At 36.5% G+C, this 22,013-nt stretch overlaps 1 protein-coding gene across 5 annotated transcripts in view; it reads left to right on the top strand.

Moving 5' to 3' along the window:
- The first annotated feature begins 4,239 nt into the window (after positions 1 to 4,239).
- Positions 4,240 to 22,013, top strand: part of HERC1 (HECT and RLD domain containing E3 ubiquitin protein ligase family member 1) — an 83,755-nt gene continuing 65,981 nt past the window's right edge. For all 5 annotated transcript variants that reach the window (XM_086471525.1, XM_009952760.2, XM_086471522.1 and 2 more), the window contains exons 1-16: positions 4,240 to 5,169; positions 6,428 to 6,523; positions 6,836 to 7,030; positions 8,677 to 8,988; positions 9,669 to 9,765; positions 11,366 to 11,509; positions 12,927 to 13,054; positions 13,883 to 14,027; positions 14,116 to 14,287; positions 15,446 to 15,580; positions 17,357 to 17,522; positions 18,122 to 18,247; positions 19,453 to 19,674; positions 20,864 to 21,016; positions 21,206 to 21,338; positions 21,811 to 22,002. In XM_086471525.1, the coding sequence (XP_086327651.1) occupies positions 4,240 to 5,169; positions 6,428 to 6,523; positions 6,836 to 7,030; positions 8,677 to 8,988; positions 9,669 to 9,765; positions 11,366 to 11,509; positions 12,927 to 13,054; positions 13,883 to 14,027; positions 14,116 to 14,287; positions 15,446 to 15,580; positions 17,357 to 17,522; positions 18,122 to 18,247; positions 19,453 to 19,674; positions 20,864 to 21,016; positions 21,206 to 21,338; positions 21,811 to 22,002 (3,346 nt within the window). The remainder of the gene's footprint in view (positions 5,170 to 6,427; positions 6,524 to 6,835; positions 7,031 to 8,676; positions 8,989 to 9,668; positions 9,766 to 11,365; positions 11,510 to 12,926; positions 13,055 to 13,882; positions 14,028 to 14,115; positions 14,288 to 15,445; positions 15,581 to 17,356; positions 17,523 to 18,121; positions 18,248 to 19,452; positions 19,675 to 20,863; positions 21,017 to 21,205; positions 21,339 to 21,810; positions 22,003 to 22,013) is intronic.

The following is a 22,013-nucleotide window of genomic DNA, read 5'->3' as shown; positions in this document are numbered from 1 at the left end:
ATTTTCATTTTGTCCTAGCTGCTCCCTGGAGTAAGCTTTTGAAATAGATGTTAAATTTGGTAAGACTGTTTTGTAATCCTTGTTCAGCTTTGAGTTTTAAGTCCATTTTAATTGACTTGCCAGTCAGCAACAGTGAAATATATGTGGGCATTTACTCCCCCCAGAATGGTTATTTGCCCGACAGGAACTGTGGTTCTAAAAGATGGGACAAACAAGTTGTGCTGCAAATTCTCACTGTGTACTAATTTTTTTTTTTTTTTTTTTTTTTGTAATCTGAGGAGGAGGAGAAAACAAGGAAAAAGGGAAGGAGAGCTGGGCATTTGTTGTTCATATTTTGTCAGTGTGAATAGATTTTTCTCTACCAGGTGCTGGGCAGATACATTTTTATATAAAGTAAAATACCAAAACTTTCTCTAATAATTCTAATTTAAAAACTTTGCTACGTGTCCGGAAATTATGCAATAGGTAATGCTCAAGGCATCATCTTGGTTAAACCCTAGCGTTTCTGAACCAGTGAGAGCTGTTCACTTGGAAAATTTGGACGTTTAGTACATCTAAAATGTGGGCTTGTGATTTGACAGTAGGGTAAGTTATTTTCAGATTGCTGAAAGGAGTGTTTTCTCTAATTTGAGTCCCAAACTATGAAAGTATAAACACATAACAAAATGTGACAGGGCCGTTTTTAAGGAGGAACAGTTGTTGCAATTTCCAAAAGATCTTTAGGTTGCTTTTTTTTTAAAAAAAATTTGTTAAAATAGAAATCCCAGAAAGTTCTGGGAACTTTGAATTTGGAACTTCGAAGTAAATTTTTTTTAAGTGCTCCTGTATTGAAATACTTTTATAAAGCTGTTGCTATACATTTAGATTGGTTTAGGTTTGTGCTGCTGCTGCTGAAAGAAAAGTACTTCCTTTCTCCACTTCTTGTCACATGTTTCTGCTTTCTTTCTTTGTGCTTGGCCATATGATCAGCTTGTTTAGGAAGTTGGTGGCACTACACGCTGGCCCACACTGCAGAAGTGGTACATTCCACATTGTCAGCTGACCTTGTAGTGGTTAGATGTAGTAAAACATTAGTGAGTATGTGCACATGGTCTTTCGAAGTCAAATGTATTTTCTTTTTGTCTGCACTTAAAAAGAAATGAGATGTCCATGTCCATGCTGCGAAGCCATTACAAACCTTATATTTGTGGACCTCAGGCAATGAGCTGGAGGAAATAAGCCCTACCTACAAACTGTGCTAGCCATTGTTACCTAGTTTCTTGTTAACTTCAGTCATATGTAGTTGCCTCGCTTGTACTCCGCAAAGAGATGGAGATAATTTACATTTTATTCAGAGAGCATTGTCAGGATTATATCAGATCAGCTTGTTGCCATCAGTGTATCCGTTTGCAGACTGCTACCTGTCACATCAAACCGAATGTTGTTTTCAAGATGGACCAGCACATTTCTTTTGAAAGTGGCAGTAGGAGAGTAGGTCACCACTGAGAGCTCGGATTCAAGCTTCAGTCTCTGTTTTTAGAGATGCAAACAAGGGAAAGTATTTATCAGTTTTCAAGAAAAGGAGCTCTATTTGCACCTTTCAAGTACATGAGCAAATTTTGAAATTTCTGAATGAAGAGTAGCTAGTGTAAGGATAACATAAAGCGAATGAACTGTCTTTATTCGGGGAACTACTTAATGTAGGTAGATCCCTATGTATTGTCTCTTGAGAAGGCACAATCTTTGTCACTGAAGACCAGAGTTTGGAAGTTTGCATTAGTTGGCCTTACAGTTGCAATTCAGATCAAACAGCAGTTAGCATATCCTTCCTGACGAATGAGAAGATGTTGCGTTTTCTTCATGAGCCTGAGCCTGGAGGTAATAATACCTATCTGTGTCACTTGGAGGCTGAGCTGTTGATATGTTTCATAGTGTGAGAAAACAGAAGGTGTGTCTGGTATGAAATGCAAAGATGCTGACTGTCTCCGAATGGTGGTTAACAGTTGTAGCTCCAGTTTTTGTGTGCCAGGCATGTGTAAGGATTTTGTCTGCTCTAATACAACTGAGGTTACTTGGGCAAGGCCCACTGAGGCTCAAATATGGCTTTTGATGAAGGTGCTAATCTATTTTAGAGAAAATTTGGCTGGAATAAAAACAGGTGCTTGATAGCACAGAATGTGCTTTTTTGGCAACTATATCGGCCGAAGAGCTGTATTGTAGTTTTCTGATTTTTTTATTTATTTAAGTGCGAAATGTCAAGACCGAGGGAGAACAAAGTTGCATTACATGTTGTCCGTTGTGCTAGAAGCATTACAGCTGTCGTAAGCACATCCTCTCACTAGATGGCAGAGAGATTCCTTCCAGCCCCCCGAATTTTAAGTTAGAATAAATAGGGCTCAGACTACCAAAGAACACAAGCCTCTCCTTCAGAATATTACATTACTTTTTGGTGAAATTGTAATATATTAGAACTTGGAGGGTCAAAGAACAGAAACTGATCATCCTGAACCTACATAACCCCTGGTTAATGATTATAGAGCAGGAGTCAAACAAATCTGTTCTGTATAACAGAAGGTAAGAGTTTGTGGATTACTTTAGACAACACTTCTTTTAAAAACAGTAGTTTGAAAACACTCTTTTGCTTTGAAAAAAGCCTCTTTGCATATTAAGCTATGAGTTAGCCTGACAAAATTTGCAGTTGACATCAAGAATCCTCTTGAAGAAACTGGAGTTCTACATGCTACCAGCATTAAAATTAATAACTCAGGTGGCTCTTTGGGAACAGTGTTCTTTTTATTTATTCATTTATAAAAGTTTTTCTCAGAGTTAGAAGAACCCTGGACTCAGCTAGTTGTGATCAGTCTGCATTCTTGTATGTGAGAAGTTTTTCATACTCAGTGTTTGTCTTTGGAGTTAGGGTTTTTTTTGTCACATTATCAACGCTTTTACATTTGCAGTAAAGTAAAGTTCTAGTCATTGCTTTATTCTTGGGGGAGTGCTATCAGTTGTATCTCCTTGAGTTTTGGTCTATGGAATTTCTTGGTTTAGGAGAGATGTGGACTGTTCAACAGTTTACATTTTTGTCAGAAAAGCTACCGCATTAGTTTAACCTCCTTTAGCCTTACAAAATACCAGAACATGAGGGCAGGGTCATCCATTGTATAATTCAATGCAGACATAAATCATCATTGTGCTGAGATATGCGTATCAATTCTGCAGCTTTTTAGTTCTTGGGATGTAAATCTTGAATTACCTTGTCTGTTAAATAAATGCTGTTCATGTGTACCTTTAAAATAATAACTAGCTAAATTAAAACAGTGGTTACTAACATTAATACAGTTAATACATTAATACAGTTCTGTAGTACTTGGAAGAAATAAATTACGGTGAGATGTCCGTCGTGACGAAGAAGAAGTGCTGTGCATTGCTGCATTTATATGGAACAGCCCCTATACATCCTCATCTGTCTGAGAGAGCAATCACTAAGACAGTGCTAGGCATGTTCTAAATAAATTTTAAAACCAATTAATTTACTTTATGACTCTTAAGTATTGCAAAATTGGAACAAATTTCACTTTGTGTTTTTGCTGCAGATTACTTGGGATTTCTTTCTGTGATAGAAGTCTCTTCAGGGAAGATCTTTTTGTTAGCCTGAAATAAATGTTTCCTAGTAGAATGACAATATGAGACTAGAAAAATTCTTTGTGTTGTATATCAGAATTTATTGTACTCCATTTCAAAAAGGTTTGCTATTTCCATTGAAAACTCATTGCAGCATTTAACTGGGAACAAAATTCTGAGATTTTCAGTTTAAATTCATATATTATTGTTTCATACCCATTTGTTCTTATACTCAATATTCTCCTTTTGCTTACATAGCCACTACCCTAACCTGTTTTTCTCTGCTGTATTTATAGACCAGATTTCATTTTATTTCATTTTCATTATGTATTTTTTTAAGGAAGTTGCACATATGCATGTACTTATTTGTTTAAAATTAAGATAAAAGTTAATCTGTAAAATAATCTTTTTGTACTACTCCTAAACTATTCTGTTAGTATTTGGTCTGAATTCCAGATTGCAGCACTTATATGGGTACAATGGTGGAACTTTGGTAGTTCTTGGTGGTTAATCTTTTTGCTACTTTCTTTCCTAAAGAATTATTTGTATTTGTGCTACTGTGAGTTCTGGAGGTAATATTGCACACCTATTTACAGTTTTTTTTAATCTTCAGGACTAATGGCAAAGGAGTAAACCAACATGGCAGCGATGGTCCCACCTGTGAAGCTGAAATGGCTTGAACATCTAAACAGCTCCTGGATCACAGAAGACAGTGAATCTATTGCAACAAGGGAGGGCGTTTCTATCTTGTATGCTAAGTTAGTCAGCAATAAAGAAGTAGTGCCGTTGCCCCAGCAGGTTCTGTGCCTCAAAGGACCTCAGTTACCAGATTTTGAACGTGAATCTCTATCTAGTGATGAACAGGACCACTACTTGGATGCCCTTCTTAGCAGCCAGCTGGCACTGGCGAAGATGGTATGCTCAGACTCTCCATTTGCTGGAGCGCTTCGAAAACGTCTCCTTGTGTTGCAGCGTGTCTTCTATGCACTTTCTAATAAATATCATGATAAGGGTAAGGTGAAACAACAGCAGCATTCACCAGAAAGCAGTTCTGGATCAACAGATGTGCATTCTGTCAGTGAACGTCCTAGGTCAAGTACAGATGCACTCATAGAAATGGGGGTTCGGACTGGATTAAGCTTGTTATTTGCACTGCTAAGGCAAAGTTGGATGATGCCCGCGTCAGGACCTGGCCTCAGTCTTTGCAATGATGTTATCCATACTGCAATAGAAGTTGTGAGCTCTTTACCCCCTTTATCTTTAGCAAATGAAAGCAAGATTCCACCGATGGGGCTGGACTGTTTATCTCAAGTAACCACGTTTCTTAAAGGAGTAACAATTCCAAACTCTGGGGCAGACACTTTAGGTCGTAGGTTAGCTTCTGAATTGCTGCTTGGTTTGGCTGCCCAACGAGGTTCCTTGCGATATCTTCTTGAATGGATAGAAATGGCTTTAGGTGCTTCAGCTGTAGTAAACAGCATGGAGAAAACCAAGTTGCTGCAAAGTCCAGAAGGGATGATCAGCTTTGATTGCTTTATGAGTATATTAACACAGATGCGACGATCTTTGGTAGGTAGAACATCTTTGGTTTTTCTACATTGCAAATGTAGTTGCATTCTTAACTTTAGTTTCTCAGTACTGAATGCCAGTTTGCTGAATAGTTTGCTTAATATGTTAAAAAAAGATGGGGTTTTGTGAAATATTTTTTTGGTATTTTCTTTTCTTTCTTACCCACTGTGTCTCTCTCTCCCTCCATGCCCACCCATTTCCTCGTAGGTGGAGATGAAACAGCAAAGCAATCCTGTTGTCACTTTTAGTCGTGCTCATACTTCAGGGAGAAGAATCAAGGATGTGCTTGATCCACTTGGACTTTATGTTTAAGTTCATAGCAAAAAAGTTAGAAAGTATGGAACTGTTTTTAAGGCTTGCTTTGCTGAATTTCCTTAGAATTCACACTTTTGCAATATACCTTGTTCCCTGTTCAAAGCTATTTATATTGGACATTCTTGCTCTCCAATTAACCTGGACCTCTGTTTATATATCTTTGGGGAATCAGTATGATTTGAGATGTTTAGTGGTTTTGCTACTGCTCAGAAATATGCAATAAGAAAACGAGCTAAATTGATTGGAAGTATGGCACGGTGCTTTGTAAGTTGAGTGCTTATTTCTGGTCCTAGATGAATATTCTTTTTAAAGCTATGAAATTATTGCACAATATGCAATCAGAAGCTGTGGCAAGCTTCTGCCTCATGTGCTCAAACTGAAACAGGGAACAACTTTTTTCCCTGAAGTGGTCGTTCTTTTCTCTCCTCTCAGGCTTGTAATGCTTGCTAATAAACGTGAATTTCAAAAACTAAAAAATTTAAAGAATGAGGATGATGAGGAGAGCACAGCAGTGGCAAGATCCGAATTGGATTGAATGTTCTGATGGGCAACTTTGTTACTCGTTTTGGCCTATATATAAAATTAGAGACCAAAATATGAAAGATACATAAGCACAAAAATAATGATGATTAATCATTTAAAATTAATAATCACTTTAAACTAAACACAAAAGACATGCATTTCAGGACAAAATAGTGTTAGGAGAAATTAAGTCTAAACCTGGATATTTAAAAAAAAAAAGAATAAATAAAAATGTTTAACTAGCGCTTGTCACATTTTTGTTTCCTGAAGTGTATGCAGATATCACAGCTAAGGGGAGAAAGGTAGTTTACTTATGCTTATAGAAAGAGCTTTTAATTTTGCTTATTAACTGTAAGAACAAATCCCTGATGTATTTTGTACAGGTGCATTTTTTCATAGTAACAACATTTAAAAATTGTAGGGATCATCTGCTGATCGAAGTCAATGGAGAGAGCCAACTAGAACGTCTGATGGCTTATGTTCTCTTTACGAGGCAGCTCTGTGTTTATTTGAAGAGGTATGTCTTGAAGCGAACCTTGACTTTAAGGTAATTGTAGTTTACTTCCCCCTCGCACATCTGATTGGTGTGTGCATGTGGGTATGGTCCTGTCTCTGCTGAATTATTCTGGAGTAGAAGAGGAAGGCAAAAAAAGGTGAAAAACTAAGACATAGAGGAAGAAAGTAATTTGGGAGGGGGCAAGATAATGATATGGTGATGCATGATTTGTGTTTTAGGCACAGAATCATATTGAGGGGAAATTAAAGTTGCATTGAACTATCTGGAAAGAAATGAAAAGACTACTGTGTAATAAATCTCTCATTTTAATAGGTTTGTCGAATGGCATCAGACTATTCAAGAACATGTGCCAGCCCTGACAGCATTCAAACAGGTGATGCTCCCATTGTTTCTGAAACCTGTGAAGTGTATGTTTGGGGCAGCAACAGCAGTCATCAACTGGTAGAAGGAACTCAAGAGAAAATACTTCAACCCAAGCTTGCTCCGAGTTTTTCTGATGCACAGACGGTGAGTGACATTTATAGTGGTACATTGTGTAACATTTAACAGCTTCATAGTTACAATATGACATTGGAAAACAGAACTTTGTTTCTGAGTGTCAAGTTGTAATGAAGGTATGATGTTCAGAACTAATCACACAAGTTATTTTACTGACAGTGTCTCACTACTTTTATTGATGCCTGGAAAAAACATTCTGTCTTGGTTTTAATGACACACAGAGAACAATATCCACGTAACAAGAACGAATGAACCATCTAACTCGCTATGAAATGCATTTGCAGAGACAAATTTGCTTGCCTGTAGTTTTTGGTTGGTTTGTGTTGGTTTGTTTTGGTTTTTTTTAATAATACTGTTGTTTAAAAGGTATCTTAACTACTTGATCTTCTTTTCCATTGGTGGTTTCCACACCAAGGTTGCCTAGTTTAAAAGTCCAAACCAGGCTAACTGCTGGCACAGCAACCTCAATTAGTTTTCTGAAAGTCGGTATACAGTGTGCTCTTTCTGCTCTCTGTCACAGATTGTGTAGTTGCAACTGAGCATGACACAGAATATAATAGTTTGCTTTTCTGTTACTATATTGGCTTTGCAGTGTTGACTCAAGTAAAAGCATTTTTTTCATCACTAGACAATTCAGATAACATTCTCTGAAATTGTTTCTGTTGCTGTCACTGATGTATTTTATATGCCAATGGACTGCATGCAGAACCAGGCATCATAAAGCAAGTTTATGTGTTCAAAAAACTTTGTTTAAACAAAACAGTAATACACAAGAGTGGAGTAAGTGATCTGAATAAATGGGTTACTCTTTAAATAATACTGTGTACACCTATACAATGTATTTACCTGATTTCCCATGGGGATAAAGAATTTTTTCTGTAACGCTTCATTGGGGATCTCTGTAGGATTTGTCTAGATGAAGAAGTTAATTCACAGCAAATAGAACTGTCACCGTGAGGTCCACCACCTGTTTTGTGTAGGTTTATGATGTGGAAACACAGTGCCTTTATGTCTCAGATTTGAACCTGCTTTGCGCTTACGGTGTGTTAAGATTCCTATAGGAAATTATTGCAGGAGTAGTTGCTGTTAGGTCATTCTTCAGCTGTGCACTGACTCCAATAAAGCAAGTTGTTTTTAAAAACCTTTTAGTTTTATTTCTTTGGTGCTTATGTAATTAAAATGCGTAGTCTCAAATGGTAGTGGGTTTTTAGCATTAGGTGTGTTTCTGTTATGTTACAACTTGATACTGTTTAAATTAAGCAAAACCTGCAGTGCTTTATCAAGCTGTAACTTTGTCGTCTTAATGCTAAGAAATTAACATACCTTCAAAGACTGTCCATTTCCATCCAGAGTCTTGGAGATCTGAAGGCAGCCTGAGTTCTGTAGACTGTAGAAGACATGCGAATAAATAAACCAGAAGAATCACTATTTACGTCCTTTACCTCAAGAAAACAGATTTACTCATAAAATATTTTTCAAGAATTTGATTTTGCTGCTAGCTGCAAAATTCTCCTTAATTTTTACGTTATGTTAGATGAGAGCGTTCTGTAAAGATACCTGTCATTCTGTTTAAAAATACAAACTTCTAGACCTGTATGTGAATTTTACATTTGTCTAATCTTTCTTTTTTACTATTTTAACCTTTTTGTTTATAGATTGAAGCTGGACAATATTGTACGTTTGTTATTTCCACGGATGGTTCTGTTAGAGCCTGTGGTAAAGGCAGCTATGGGAGACTAGGACTGGGTGACTCCAATAATCAGTCCACATTGAAAAAATTGACTTTTGAGCCTCATAGGTCTATAAAAAAAGTGTCATCTTCAAAAGGATCTGATGGTCACACTTTAGCGTTTACGACGGAAGGGGAAGTCTTCAGCTGGGGTGATGGTGACTATGGAAAACTGGGACATGGAAATAGTTCAACTCAGAAATATCCCAAACTTATTCAGGGCCCTCTGCAAGGAAAGGTATGCTTTGTATAGAACAACTATTTTTGTTCTGTTCTGTTGTGATGATGTGTAAAATTTCAAATAGATAAAGTCTTAAGAAAAGTTCTGTGGTTTTTCTAAACTTTGAATCTGGGTCTGCTTCCAGCAAAGCAGTAAAACTTACGGTTGCCTTTATGCGTGTGGTTTGGACCATGGCATTGTCAGTAAACCTTCTCATAGTCTTAGGAGTAAAACTTAAGTGCTTTTGCTGAACTGCAGTGACATGCCAGGAGATGGTTTGTTAGCTGTAACATGAGTACTTTTGACATACAAGTTTTTAGTGGCTTTATTTGAAAAGTGGCTTTGTATTGTCCTACAAGGCCTTCTCTTCCTTATCTTTGTCTATGTTTTGAGCAGTGTTTTAAACATCCACTGGTGCTTTTTTTGCTGCTGTGAGACTAGGATATCATTAGGTTAAGTTTCCTTGATAAATAAATCATGACTGGTTTATATACAAACTTGTCTCTTTGTGTACTGATTTCTGCTATCAAATACTAAAGAGAAAAGATTGCAAAGATTAATTTTTGTGTGTACTTGCTCTACATGAGTGAACAAGTTGTTTTCTGTAGACTGCTTCTGAAACTGGACTTTTTGTAAGCTTTCAGACTTCCTATTCAATTTGTGTAAAAGCTTGATTTTTATTTTTGCATGTAATATAGGTTGTTGTATGTGTGTCAGCTGGGTACAGACATAGCGCTGCTGTTACAGAAGATGGAGAGCTATATACATGGGGAGAAGGAGACTTTGGAAGATTAGGTAATTTTAAAGTTTCGTAAGATGCTTTTGGAAGAGTTCCTGTGTGCCTGGTAATGTTACTATATGTGCATTTGCCATGTTCTCTTATTGTCCCTTCTGAATACACATACCCATGCACACAGGTGTGTGTATATAGGTGAGTGTAATAAAACTAGTGCAGAGACTCTTAAAAGATTATAATGCAATTAATTTTACAAAGGTTCTGGTTTTTTACATTTTCATTTCTAGGAAAAGTTGCCTTTATTCGTTCATAAGACTGTATAAGATTGCCACTGCCACTTAAGTATAAACAGTAGAAATTTTAAATAAACGTGATCTAGTGATGGTAGGATGGTTCTGTGAACAGTCGTGAATAACTTGCTAATAATGCCAAGGGTCTGATTCTAATGTGATACTGATAAGGATACTCGACATCAAGTTTGCCGGGATGACTTAATGTCCTTTTATCTTAATATGTCTAAAAAGTTAAATTTAAGTGAAACGAAAACCACAGTATTTCGATTTGCTTAAAGTTCACTTGTCTATTTCATCATCTTTCCTGTACAGCTGGTGTGCCTAGTATAAACCCACCCTTCTCAAGCAGGTTCAGTTGAACCAACAGATTTTGCATAGAAAATTGCTTCAAGTTGCGCTTTAGTTCTTTTTTGCTGTCTGCTTTGAATGTCATGATTGCCAAGTAGAGGGGTGAAAGTAAGTAACTGACAATGGCAGAAGATGAGGACAGTGTTTTACAACTTAGGCTGTCACAGTTTGTCGAGGTAATCAGTAGAAGTGCTGAGCCTATCCCTGATGTTAAGAGGAACATGGGGTTAGAGGTTTAACCTACAGTTTTGGGGGGAATTGCGGAAATATTCTCACTGAGTTTAAGATTAATGCGGGGGTTTTACGTTCTTTGGAGAGCTTAGAGTTTGCAATGGTAAGTTCCAGTTCGCAGCTAAAAAAGTAGCATTTAATTGCATAATAGTGCCTTGTTCACATTTAATCAGTTATGGATACCATGTAGTATTCTTTTCCCTCAGTTTCCCATTTTTCTTCTGCATCTGGAGACTTACTGAGGTTTTTTAGACGTTTAATTTATGCTTATTATGAAGTAGGTGATACCATAATGTATTTGGCTTCTGCAGAAAGGACCGGTTAGAATTGTGACTGTCTAAAACTAGCTAGTTTGCTGGGTTTATTTGTCTGTCCAGCATGTATGCTTGTACTGACAGTAGTAAGAGTGTGCCGTTGTTTTAGCTTCCTCGTGCTGTTCAGGCTACCTGCTGCTCAGTACTAGGAAGTATAGCTACCTAAAGAACTAGTATTAAAGACAATTGTACTAGCAGTTATTTTTATTTCTTTTAAACCAGGTAGAAAGTAGTCCTGTGATTTAGTGGCAGTAAGGTATGAACAAATCTTCTGGAGTATTTCTTCTAAAAACATTTCTTCTACTACAGATCTCTTCCAAACCTTACTACAAACCTTGCCAAAAAGTGGGCAGAAATTATCATTGGTGATGATTATAATATATATGGGGTTTGCAAAATCTTACTGAAATTACAAACCATGAATAGAACTTATATCTTCACAAAAAGAAAATACATTTTTCTTTTTTCCATAGGTCACGGTGACAGCAACAGCCGCAACATTCCAACTTTAGTAAAAGATATTAGCAATGTAGGAGAGGTTTCCTGTGGCAGTTCACACACAATAGCTCTGTCCAAAGATGGGAGAACAGTATGGTCATTTGGAGGAGGAGACAATGGTAGGTAAACCCAACATTTTGGTAGTAATTTTTGTTTTATTCCATCTACCTCGTAGCCTCAGTACTCCTTGCACTTTGTTGTGGGGTTTTTTTGTCATTTGGTAGCTGGTCAAGAAAAGAATTTTAGTAAAATCTAAATACAGTATTTGAAGTTTAACTGCAAGATTATAGTCTTTTAAAAAAGGATTATCAGAAGAGGGGTGTCACAGAGAAGAAAGCTTAATGAATGCATAAACAATTCTAGAAAAAATGCTTTGCTGATACCTTTCAAATAAACTCCCTCGTATGATAACGGCAGTAACTGTATTCCCATACTAGAAACTTGCATTTAAACTGGCTCTTGAAGAAACGTCTCCCATCTCAAAAATGAAGGGCTTCTGACCTTTGTAGATGCTTTGTCAAGCACAGAATCATTCATTTTCTAATATTACTGTGTTTAGCTAAATTTGATTGTGCTGCTGGATAAAAATTAAAACTCAGATTGAAATTGCGATGTTATTGCTTCCAGCCTAGTGTGAGAAGAGGGGAAAAGGCAGGCTACAGAAATCTCATAATCAAATTGGTGGTTAATAGAACTGGGTAGGAATTAAAATTTAATTCAAAAGCTAGCTCTGACATGCACATATAGAATTGTTCCCACTCCTGTAATTTCAGTTGAAAAAACAGTTTTTAATATGAAAAGTATCTTAACCTTCACAAAGTATTGGAGTTTGCTTTTCTGTTGCAGTAGATTACAAACAATTTGGCCTTTGGATATTAATAATGTGGTACTAAAATATTGTTGTAGGGAAGCTAAACCAACATGAATCAAAGCATAACCTTTGTAGAAATTATCAGTCTTTGTAGTATATTTCACATTTGATTTTGGTTTTTCTCTTTCCTTTTGAGGAATGTTTTTCTGTCAACACACTGACATGGTCTAGTGACAGTCCTTGTTTTCTGAGGTCATGAAAATGGTGAAGTTGTGAAGATGAATAGCTGGTTTCAAGAGAAACTTCAAGGATGAATAAGGGAATAAAAATATTAATGATTACACAAATGCACACAGCTGTTAGGAAAAAAAATGTAGAAAAGTTGGGGTTTTTCCAAGTCACTTTGTAAAGAAATCTTTTTTTGCCAAATATGAAGAGGCTTAGTGCTTTGGAAGGCTTTAGTAATTAAACAGCAGGCAATGAGTAGCATAGATATATGGACTTAATATTAAAATTTTTGAATACACTATGATAAATGTATTTCCTGAAGTTTGTAATTACTGCAATTGAAAGAGAATAGGTGTTACAAAAATTGTACTATGTTTTAATTTTAAAAATGTACTCTGGCATTTTTGGAAATCCAAAAAGAATTCTTTTTAGATACTTCTAATTGTCATAGTTTATGTATTGAAAATACCTTCCACTTGTGTTTCGTCCTTTTGTAGGCAAACTTGGTCACGGTGATACAAATAGAGTATATAAACCTAAAGTTATAGAAGCCTTGCAAGGAATGTTTATTCGAAAAGTTTGTGCTGGGAGCCAGTCTTCACTTGCCTTGACATCGACAGGGCAGGTAGGCAAAACCAAGTTTTCACTCAAATGGTGAGAGTTGGTGAAGATGGTGTGTTGATTATTTAAGCATTTATTATTTTGACTGTTGAGAAAATATTCAACTAGTAGTTTAAGTTCTTGAGTGGGGATTGACTAAAGTACTGCAATCCTAATGTGCTAGAGTCATGAAAAATGTGCTGAAGAGGCGTGTAAAAGTACACTTTTCAAGACTCTTGCTTAGCCACAGAAAATGAATAATTTTTATGTTAATAAACATAGCCAGTGCAAAATCCACTTGTATTCAGGAAGCGAAGTGGATTCCGGAAGCAAAAAGCAGTGAAATGCTTGTGATCTGTAATGCATTAACCAACTCGTGTGGTTCAGTGATGTAATATTTTAAAATGTATGTGTATTTTAGAATACAGGTTTTTAACTGAAAGTTTTATTTCTGATCTGAAAAATCTCAGGAGAGCTTGGAGATAAATGTTTGGGGTAATACAATAAGCATTTCTACACATGTAACTGAACTGACCCCCCATCATCACTGCCCTGTGGTTCAAAGGCAATGGGGTTTTAAAGTATGGATTAGGAATGTTGAACTTTACTGTAGCAGTTTCTTTTCTTGCAACAGCCTCCCCATTGATGTGCTCTGTGGCCAGTGATCTGAGTGGCTGGGGGGAAGAAATGTAGGTTATATGAAATGTATGTGAGAGTCATGAAAGTACCGTGCATGTTTTGTTGAAAGCCTAATTGAAATTATTATGCAAGTGGTTATCTGGTACTTCTTTTGTTCATGGTCACCAGTAATAAAAATTTGACGTGCTGAAATTTTGTGGTTCATTTGCTTTAGGTATATGCATGGGGCTGCGGTGCATGCCTTGGCTGTGGCTCTTCAGAGGCAACTGCTCTCAGACCGAAGCTTATTGAAGAACTGGCCGCTACAAGAATAGTTGATATTTCGATTGGTGACAGTCACTGTTTGGCACTTTCTCATGGTAAAAAGCATAAGGTGTAAAAGTACATAATCCTCCTCTTGATCAAAAGCAATTATATCTCTGTTTTCTACTTTATTTATGTTTGTAGATAATGAAGTTTATGCTTGGGGTAACAATTCAATGGGACAGTGTGGTCAGGGAAACTCTACTGGTCCCATTACTAAACCGAAGAAAGTAAGTGGTTTAGATGGAGTTGCAATTCAACAAATTTCAGCAGGGACATCCCATAGCCTTGCCTGGACAGCTCTTCCACGGGACAGGTAACAATGACATTGGGGGACAAGTATACACTTTTTTTTTAATACAAATCTGCTTTGGGATACATTTAACTCTTTTGTGAAGGCGTTAAGCACATCGTGTGTTTCAGGTATTGTGCTTGTAATGTTTTGGACTGGAGAATCTTTTCTTCTCTCTTCCTTTCTCTCCTTGTCTTTCTCTTCCTCTCTTTCCTTCTATTCTCCTTTTTAAATTGTTACAGGTTACAAGTGAAAAATACAGCAGCACCAAGGATTTGGATATTACTACTTCATATATGAAGATTTCTTACCTGCTGTTAGACAAAAATTACCTCTATTTACTAAAAATCGATGAGTTAGGCAGCAGGAGGAGAAACAACTCAAGTTTTTTATTTTGTGCTTCTGACAGGATATTTTTACGGCTTAGGCAGTTTCCTTTAGTGTAACAACTAGTAGACTAAGCAGAAGACTCTGGGAAATGGGGCAGTTTAGACAAATTGCTGATGTGGATTTAAACATCTTAATAAATTTACGGATGGTTACATGTTAACCTAAACTAAAAAGAGGTACCTAAATAAGTAATTTGTTTATTAATGTACAATAACTGAAATAATACTTTGGTACACCAAAACCATGAGCAAGTGATTGAAGTGAACCAGTAAACTTCAGATTTATATGTGGACTAACACAAAAGAATAGAAAAACGTAATATTTGGAAGATAATTTAGGAAGAATTGCAAATGCCCGGTTTTAAAGGGAGCTATCTTAGAAGAATCAAGAAAATAGTGAGACTCAAATAGTACTAAGTGATACCACCCCATTGGGATTCTCCCTGCATTGCAGCAAAGGGTTTTTGTAATCTGGCGTTTGTGCTAAAAATAGGTTTGTGAGTACTGGTCAGCTCTTGCACACATCAGGTTAAATACATATGGTTTTATATTTATGGCATTGTAGGTGTTTTTGTTCATAAATGAAGAGTGTTTGATTTGTAAAGAGCTTTACAGAAAAGAGAGCGGAAAAATACCTTCAAGGATCAGGGAGTTTGTCTGCCTGAATCATATTAGTTTGTTCTAAGAAGAAAATTAGTTTGGTCAAGCATGTACTCAACCTGCTTAAACTGTTAATTTATTAAAGCAGTTAGAATATTTTCAGTAGTTAACTAACTTTGATGTTTGATTCCAGGCAAGTTGTGGCGTGGCACAGACCCTATTGCGTAGACCTTGAAGAAAGTACCTTTTCACATCTTCGTTCTTTTCTTGAGCACTACTGTGACAAAATTAACAGTGAAATTCCCCCTCTTCCTTTTCCTTCGTCAAGGTATATACAGCATATGCATGTTACAGATTTTTGTAGATTTTTTTGTTTTCTTTCCAGCGGTGGTGTGTGGCTTAGTCCTGGTTAGTCTTTTGTTTAACAAGCGTGAGTCTGGTTTATTTGCTCGTTCAGGTGCCATTTGTTTGTGTGGAGCTTTTCAGTGCTTCAAATGTAGCAGGACCTTTTGTCTGGAGTTTATTTTAATTATGCACTGAATTAAATATTTTATTTCAGAGTTATCCTTTAAAACACATTTTTCTAGTATAGTTGAAATGCAGTTACTTTTTCTGTACATTATTTCTGCTTTGCCAGTTCTTCCTCCTGTAACCAGTTTGAGTCGATGCTTATTAACTCTAACCTACCAATAAGCTTAGGCAAAAAAAAAACTCTTCAAGTGATAATCCATCAATCCAAACGTTCAGTTATTGACTAACACATCTATGATGCTCAGACTAGGAGGTGTGTAGTTGCTGTTGTGTTTTGAGTTGGGATGAATGCTCTGATAAAACCCTGTTTCTGTCTAAGGAATTAGGATGTTTTTCTACAAGTGTTTTTAACATGTGAAGGTGGGCTATTTCCTTTTTGCAGCTCAAAGTCTCTGATCACCTCTGGAGAACTAGAAATTATGCAGAATGCTTGAAAGACTTTTTTAAAGGTCATGTATGACTTTTCCTAGGTTATGTCAAGTAGCATAACTTTTCCACCTGAATGAACAAAATGGAGAAAGGCAGTTCAGGTTTTTCAGGAACTGATTTGCTATGAACTTTGTAATGAGGTGTAGTATGACAGTTACAGCAGTTTGCCAGTTTGTTTCTGATACAGAAGTTAGTAGTGGACAATTTGGGATATTTCATGGTCAGTTCTATGTGGGCTGGTTTTTTTTTTTGGAGGGGGGGGTGTTTGTTGTGGGTTTTTTTTTTTAAGATGCTCTATTAGTTTTGAAAATGCAGACTGCTTCTCACAAATGTTGAGATTCATATGCATGAAATATCACTTAGGTTTGAAATATATATGCAAGAAGCATTTTCCTTGCTTTGGATTTGGGCAGCCTTTGTGCATTTCCACAAATTTGTCTTTTCTGGAAGGTGCTCCAGCAAATTAAATGCAACAAAAGTAAGCCTGTCTTGATAGTGCCGTGTTGACTAAACCAGCATCTTGTCAAATGATTGGTAATCATTATTACAGCTTTCAGATTTGAGTCTTTTCACCAAATGCAGTGTTTTAAATGTATTGCTATGAAATACGAATGCATGAATGTTTCCTCACCAATATTTGCAAAAACCACTGTAAATATCAAAGGTCATTATGAATCTTTGTTTCTTGCTATGCAGTTTTAAAAAGTTTTAGTTTTTTAAGATGACTAGAAATTAATAACCTGGCTTTTCATTTTTAATCCAATTGTTGTACTTCCAAATCTTCTGAGAGAAGATTACATTCATTACTTATTAAAAGTTATTTTTTATTCGCTTTGTTTGTCTGTCTGTTTGTGTATTTTGGGATGATTTTGCCTCCTAATTCATGGGACTACTTTTCTAAAATGAATGCCTCTTGGAACCATTGTCCCCAAAGACGCTTTTCTCTATTCTAGTTTTGATTTTTGTTCTTTTAGGCAGATTTTTAGTAGGTTTTCAGAGGAGTTTCTTTAAAATCCTAGTTGTAATTCACTTAACTTTCTGATATGCAGAATCAAATGAGAGTTAAAAGCTTAATGCACAAATAAGTGAAAGGGAATAAGGCTGATAATAGGAGAGATTAACAGGGATGTACTTCTTTTTACAGGGAACATCACAATTTTCTTAAATTGTGTTTGAAGCTGCTTTCTAATCACCTTGCACTTGCACTGGCTGGAGGTGTAGCTACTAGCATTCTTGGCCGGCAAGCTGGTCCTCTTCGAAATTTGTTGTTTAGACTGATGGACTCTTCAGTCCCTGATGAAATTCAGGAAGTAAGTAATGCTTTTTTGTTTACATGTGAAAATTATACTCCTCTCCTTTCTTTCTTTGAATGTGTAATTAGAGATGTATCTGACTTTCTGAACTTGCCACTCTGATGAATACGATTCTGACTTACCAGTTTTACTCATTAAAGTTAAAAAATTTAATCACCATCACTCTTTTATGATCTGAAAGTAGAGGAGAATGTTTTCATAAGAATTTCAAAAAGCTACTTTTATTTTTTAACATTTTAATTATTATAACTTGTAATAATGAGCCTAAAAATGTTAATGATGTGGATTGGGTAACTAACTTACTTGAGTAACTTCTCCTAAGATGTCACTCTTAGAGGAAATAGCAACGTACAAATAATTTTTTGTTTTCACAATATGTTGGTCTCATTTCACTCCTTCAATGTACCACATATCTTTGCATCACAGAATAAAACATTAATGTGCTATTGTGTGATAGAATTCTGATGTTAAATGAAATTAAGTGGATGTGTTGGATATATTGTGCGTGGTGTACTGTATTTTTTAAAGATGCAGTTGAGTTGATGTGCTTCCTCGCCCCCCCACTGAAAAAGTATTTTCTGCTACTTTAATTTTAGGTTGTAATTGAGACTCTCTCAGTAGGAGCAACTATGCTACTTCCTCCGTTGCGAGAAAGGATGGAATTGCTACATTCTCTTTTACCCCAAGGTCCTGACAGATGGGAGAGCTTATCAAAAGGACAGGTAGGGTGTAAAGTAAAAATATGCCATACTTTGAAAACAGTTGTGGGGGTTTTTCTGGGTTTTTTTTTTTTGCTAGAACATTTTGAACAGTGAGGTGAGCCTCATTTGCAGAGTGCAAGCACATCGTGGTGAGATGCAGCGTAAAGCCCAGCTGAACAAAATCTGTAGGTAGCCTGGCTAAATCGGAATCCAGTGAGGCAGGGAGCACGACCTTGTTAGGAATTGCTGCCTTGGAGAGTCTAGGCAAGTTTAGATGTTCTTGAATACTAGCTTGATTTCACAAGTCTTAGTAACAGAAAATTAACTAAGAAGAATACCTGTATAATGCTTTTCCTACATGCATTTCACCCTACTTTGCAAAGATGACTAGGATGGATGTTCCTTTTTTATTTTTTCTTTCTTGAATGTAAAGAGGAGGAATTAATGCAGGTTAGGAGACTTGCCTAGTATCCTAGAAATGGAAGGAAAGAAATTCAAGGAATATCTGTTCTTGTCCTTGAGGGCAGTAGGAACTGAAGCTTCAGCAGTAGTCTCAGATTGAAAAATGAGAGAAACTATTATTCAGTTCTGTACATACAGGATCCTGGTCAAATCCTTTCTTTTATACACTATGGAATAGACTGGATAACACTGATACTGGAACTACGAAGAAGAATCTTCTGATTCTAATTTTCTAAAGATTTCTGAAGATTGGTACTGGTACAAACTAAAACCCCAGACAATTACTAGGGTAGAATAAGTTTCAGTTTTTCAGGATTCATAACCAGCAACAGTGGAGAACAGCACTGAAATTGAAAGTCATCACTCTGCATCTGCTCCCTCCCTTAGTCTAATATATGCTTGTTCTGCTTTTTACCCTTTTACTTTTTCGTATGTATAGATTAGAGTAATTGCCCCTCCCTGTCCAGATCATCAGATAACTAGAACAAACTGGAGAAAGCATTTGGTTCCGTGTCTAATATCTCTCTCTTAATCTCAGATTTTTATTAAGTATGGTCATCTAATTCGCTGTATTTGTTCTCTAATACAGCAAATCTGCAGGCAAAAACTGTTTGGATTTTTTTGGTAAAGTCTTCCAGCTTGTTTTCATGTCTCATTAGAATATATTTATGGCATAACTATGCCTGATGCTTTTTTTCTTCTTAGCTCATTATTTTATCCTCGTTAACAAAGAGTGTTTCTTGTGTCTCAACATTTTTCTTTAGAGAATGCAATTGGATATTATTCTGACAAGCTTGCAGGATCACACCCATGTAGCTTCCCTGCTTGGCTATAGCTCACCATCTGATGCCACAGAAACTTCCTCATTGTGTATCAGCTATGGAAATCTCTCTGATCAAACATATGCTGTCCAGAGCAGTCATCCGGATACTCATCTAGCTGAAATCTTAATGAAGACTCTTCTAAGAAATTTGGGATTTTATACCGTATGTATAGGCCGTGTACTTATTTATTTATTTGTTTAAATGGTAATGAATTTTTAATATTTAGAAGCTTTAAAAGTTTCAGAAAATTGTGCTCTTTTTGTTTATCTAAAGTAGCAGTGCTATATGTATTTGTCCTGAAGTGCACTAAAATCAGTTCTGTCATCTCTAACGTTATGGTTCCGATTGTTATAGTGGTATTTATTGTTTACTTGGCTTATGTAAGTGTAGATGGTTTCATATCGGACTAAAGTATTCTATTGCTCTTACTTTGGCTTCAAAATGTTTTGATGATAGAATGTAACACGTCAAGTAAGTAGATTGTATGGAACCCTTTTTGTCAGTATAATCTTAGCCACCAGAGAAAGACAGGCAGACACCAGAAATGAGAATCTGTTTAATGAACTTCGCTAGGGCAACTGCCTTATAGCGCAGCAAGTACAGGTCAGCCATCTTATTATACATAGTGTGTCAAACAGATTGTTCTTAGAAAGTTTAGGGGAGCGTAAGAGCAAGTAACTGACTGACCTTTGTATTCAACTAGCCAGTTAAATATCACAGCAAAAAGAAATCAGAGATTTTTACTTCTCTGGCATAGTATCCCTAGCTCCCGAGGGTGAGAATTGGTAGGTTTTTGTTCTTTTCCCTAGACCTCCACCAGTCATCTAGATGGAGATATCTGCTTTGAATTTTCTGCTTGACACTAGCTCAGTTTTTTCAATAGATCTCGGAATGAAGTCAAGCAGCCGTGTACCATCTGCAGCTTTTATTGCTATCCTAGATAATGCAAGGAAGGATTCTAATCAGGAACATTTTATGTATCAGCCCACAATAAATTCTAAAGGGTTATTACTTACTTTTAACATACTGCGAATTGGGGGCTGGGGTGGGGAGTGAGTTCTTTCATCCAGTTGTACTAGGCGAGTTGAACAAAAAGTATTTCTGTATCTGAAGATACCCTTTCTAGAATAGAAATGTTTGCTTGACAGCTATCACAGTCACTGCTTTGGCATGCTAAATGATTGTAATTTCAGGTTTGGTTATCCCATGGTCCGCTTGACATCTGATTTCTTTGATAATTACAGGTGCATGTGGTAAATGTAAACAAGCTTCTTTTTTGAGATAATAGTAAAGTATTATAGCATTAGAAGACAGAGTTAATTGTTCTTTTCCCCCTCTTTTGTCTTAATAGGACCAAGCCTTTGGAGAACTGGAAAAAAACAGTGATAAATTTTTACTGGGTACATCATCATCAGAAAACAGCCAACCTGCTCATCTTCATGAGCTTTTATGTTCGCTGCAGAAACAGTTGCTGGCTTATTGCCACATCAACAGTGTTAGTGAGGTGTGTGTCCTTATTTTTATCATTGCGGGGGGGTGGGGGGTGGGAATTAATTCAATATGCATGAGCACCAGAAGGCTGTAAGGTTCCTGTTGAAAATCTTCCAAGTATTTGAAAGGTAAACTGATTTAAATAATTAACCTCTTAAAGACATTTACAAAATTATTCTTACACTCGTTTGTTTCCTTCTAGAATTCCAGCAGTGTGGCACTGCTTCACAAACACCTTCAGCTTTTATTGCCTCATGCTACAGATATCTATTCTCGTTCTGCAACACTGCTTAAGGAAAGCTCTTGGAATGGTAGCGTTGGGGAAAAACTGAGAGGTAAATGTTCATGAAGAAAACAGTACTGGTGGCTCCATAAGCTTGGGGCAGTTCATGTTTGTTTAGAAATTAATTTTTCCCTATGTTTGCGTAAAATAGACACCCCAAGCCTCCCCCAAAGGAGATTAAGCGTCTACCCAAGGACAGCATCTGATTTATGTTTTTGGCAGAACATTTTGCATACAGGAAGAATACAGAGTAGAGAGGATATTGTCTCTGTGCATTATTGTTTCAGTTTTGTTAGTTCTAGTTTTCTCTTTTTAAAAGTACGTTTTCTTTGTGATTACTGAAAAGCGCATCAGTAAAATACGGAGTTGATTAATAATTATTAAACAAACCCCGCAATTCAACATGTACAGTTGAAACATTTTGAGACACATGAGGTATTTTTATGTGATTCTTTTGACTTGTTAAATTGTGCTTGGAATATAATTATATAACTATAATTATGAATTTTTTTTTTTCTCTGTAGATGTAATTTATGTATCAGCTGCTGGTAGTATGCTCTCTCAGATTGTCAACTCATTGTTGTTACTGCCAGTATCAGTAGCTCGGCCTTTGTTGAGTTACCTGCTAGATCTGTTGCCACCTTTAGATCGTCTTAATAGACTGTTACCTGCTGCAGCCCTTTTAGAAGATCAAGAATTACAGTGGCCACTTCATGGTAAGTGTAAC

This window comes from Leptosomus discolor, chromosome 11 (genome assembly GCF_034619465.1).
Source record: "Leptosomus discolor isolate bLepDis1 chromosome 11, bLepDis1.hap2, whole genome shotgun sequence".
NCBI classification, from domain to species: Eukaryota; Metazoa; Chordata; class Aves; order Leptosomiformes; family Leptosomidae; genus Leptosomus; species Leptosomus discolor.
This window is presented reverse-complemented; position numbering and strand designations above follow the sequence as displayed.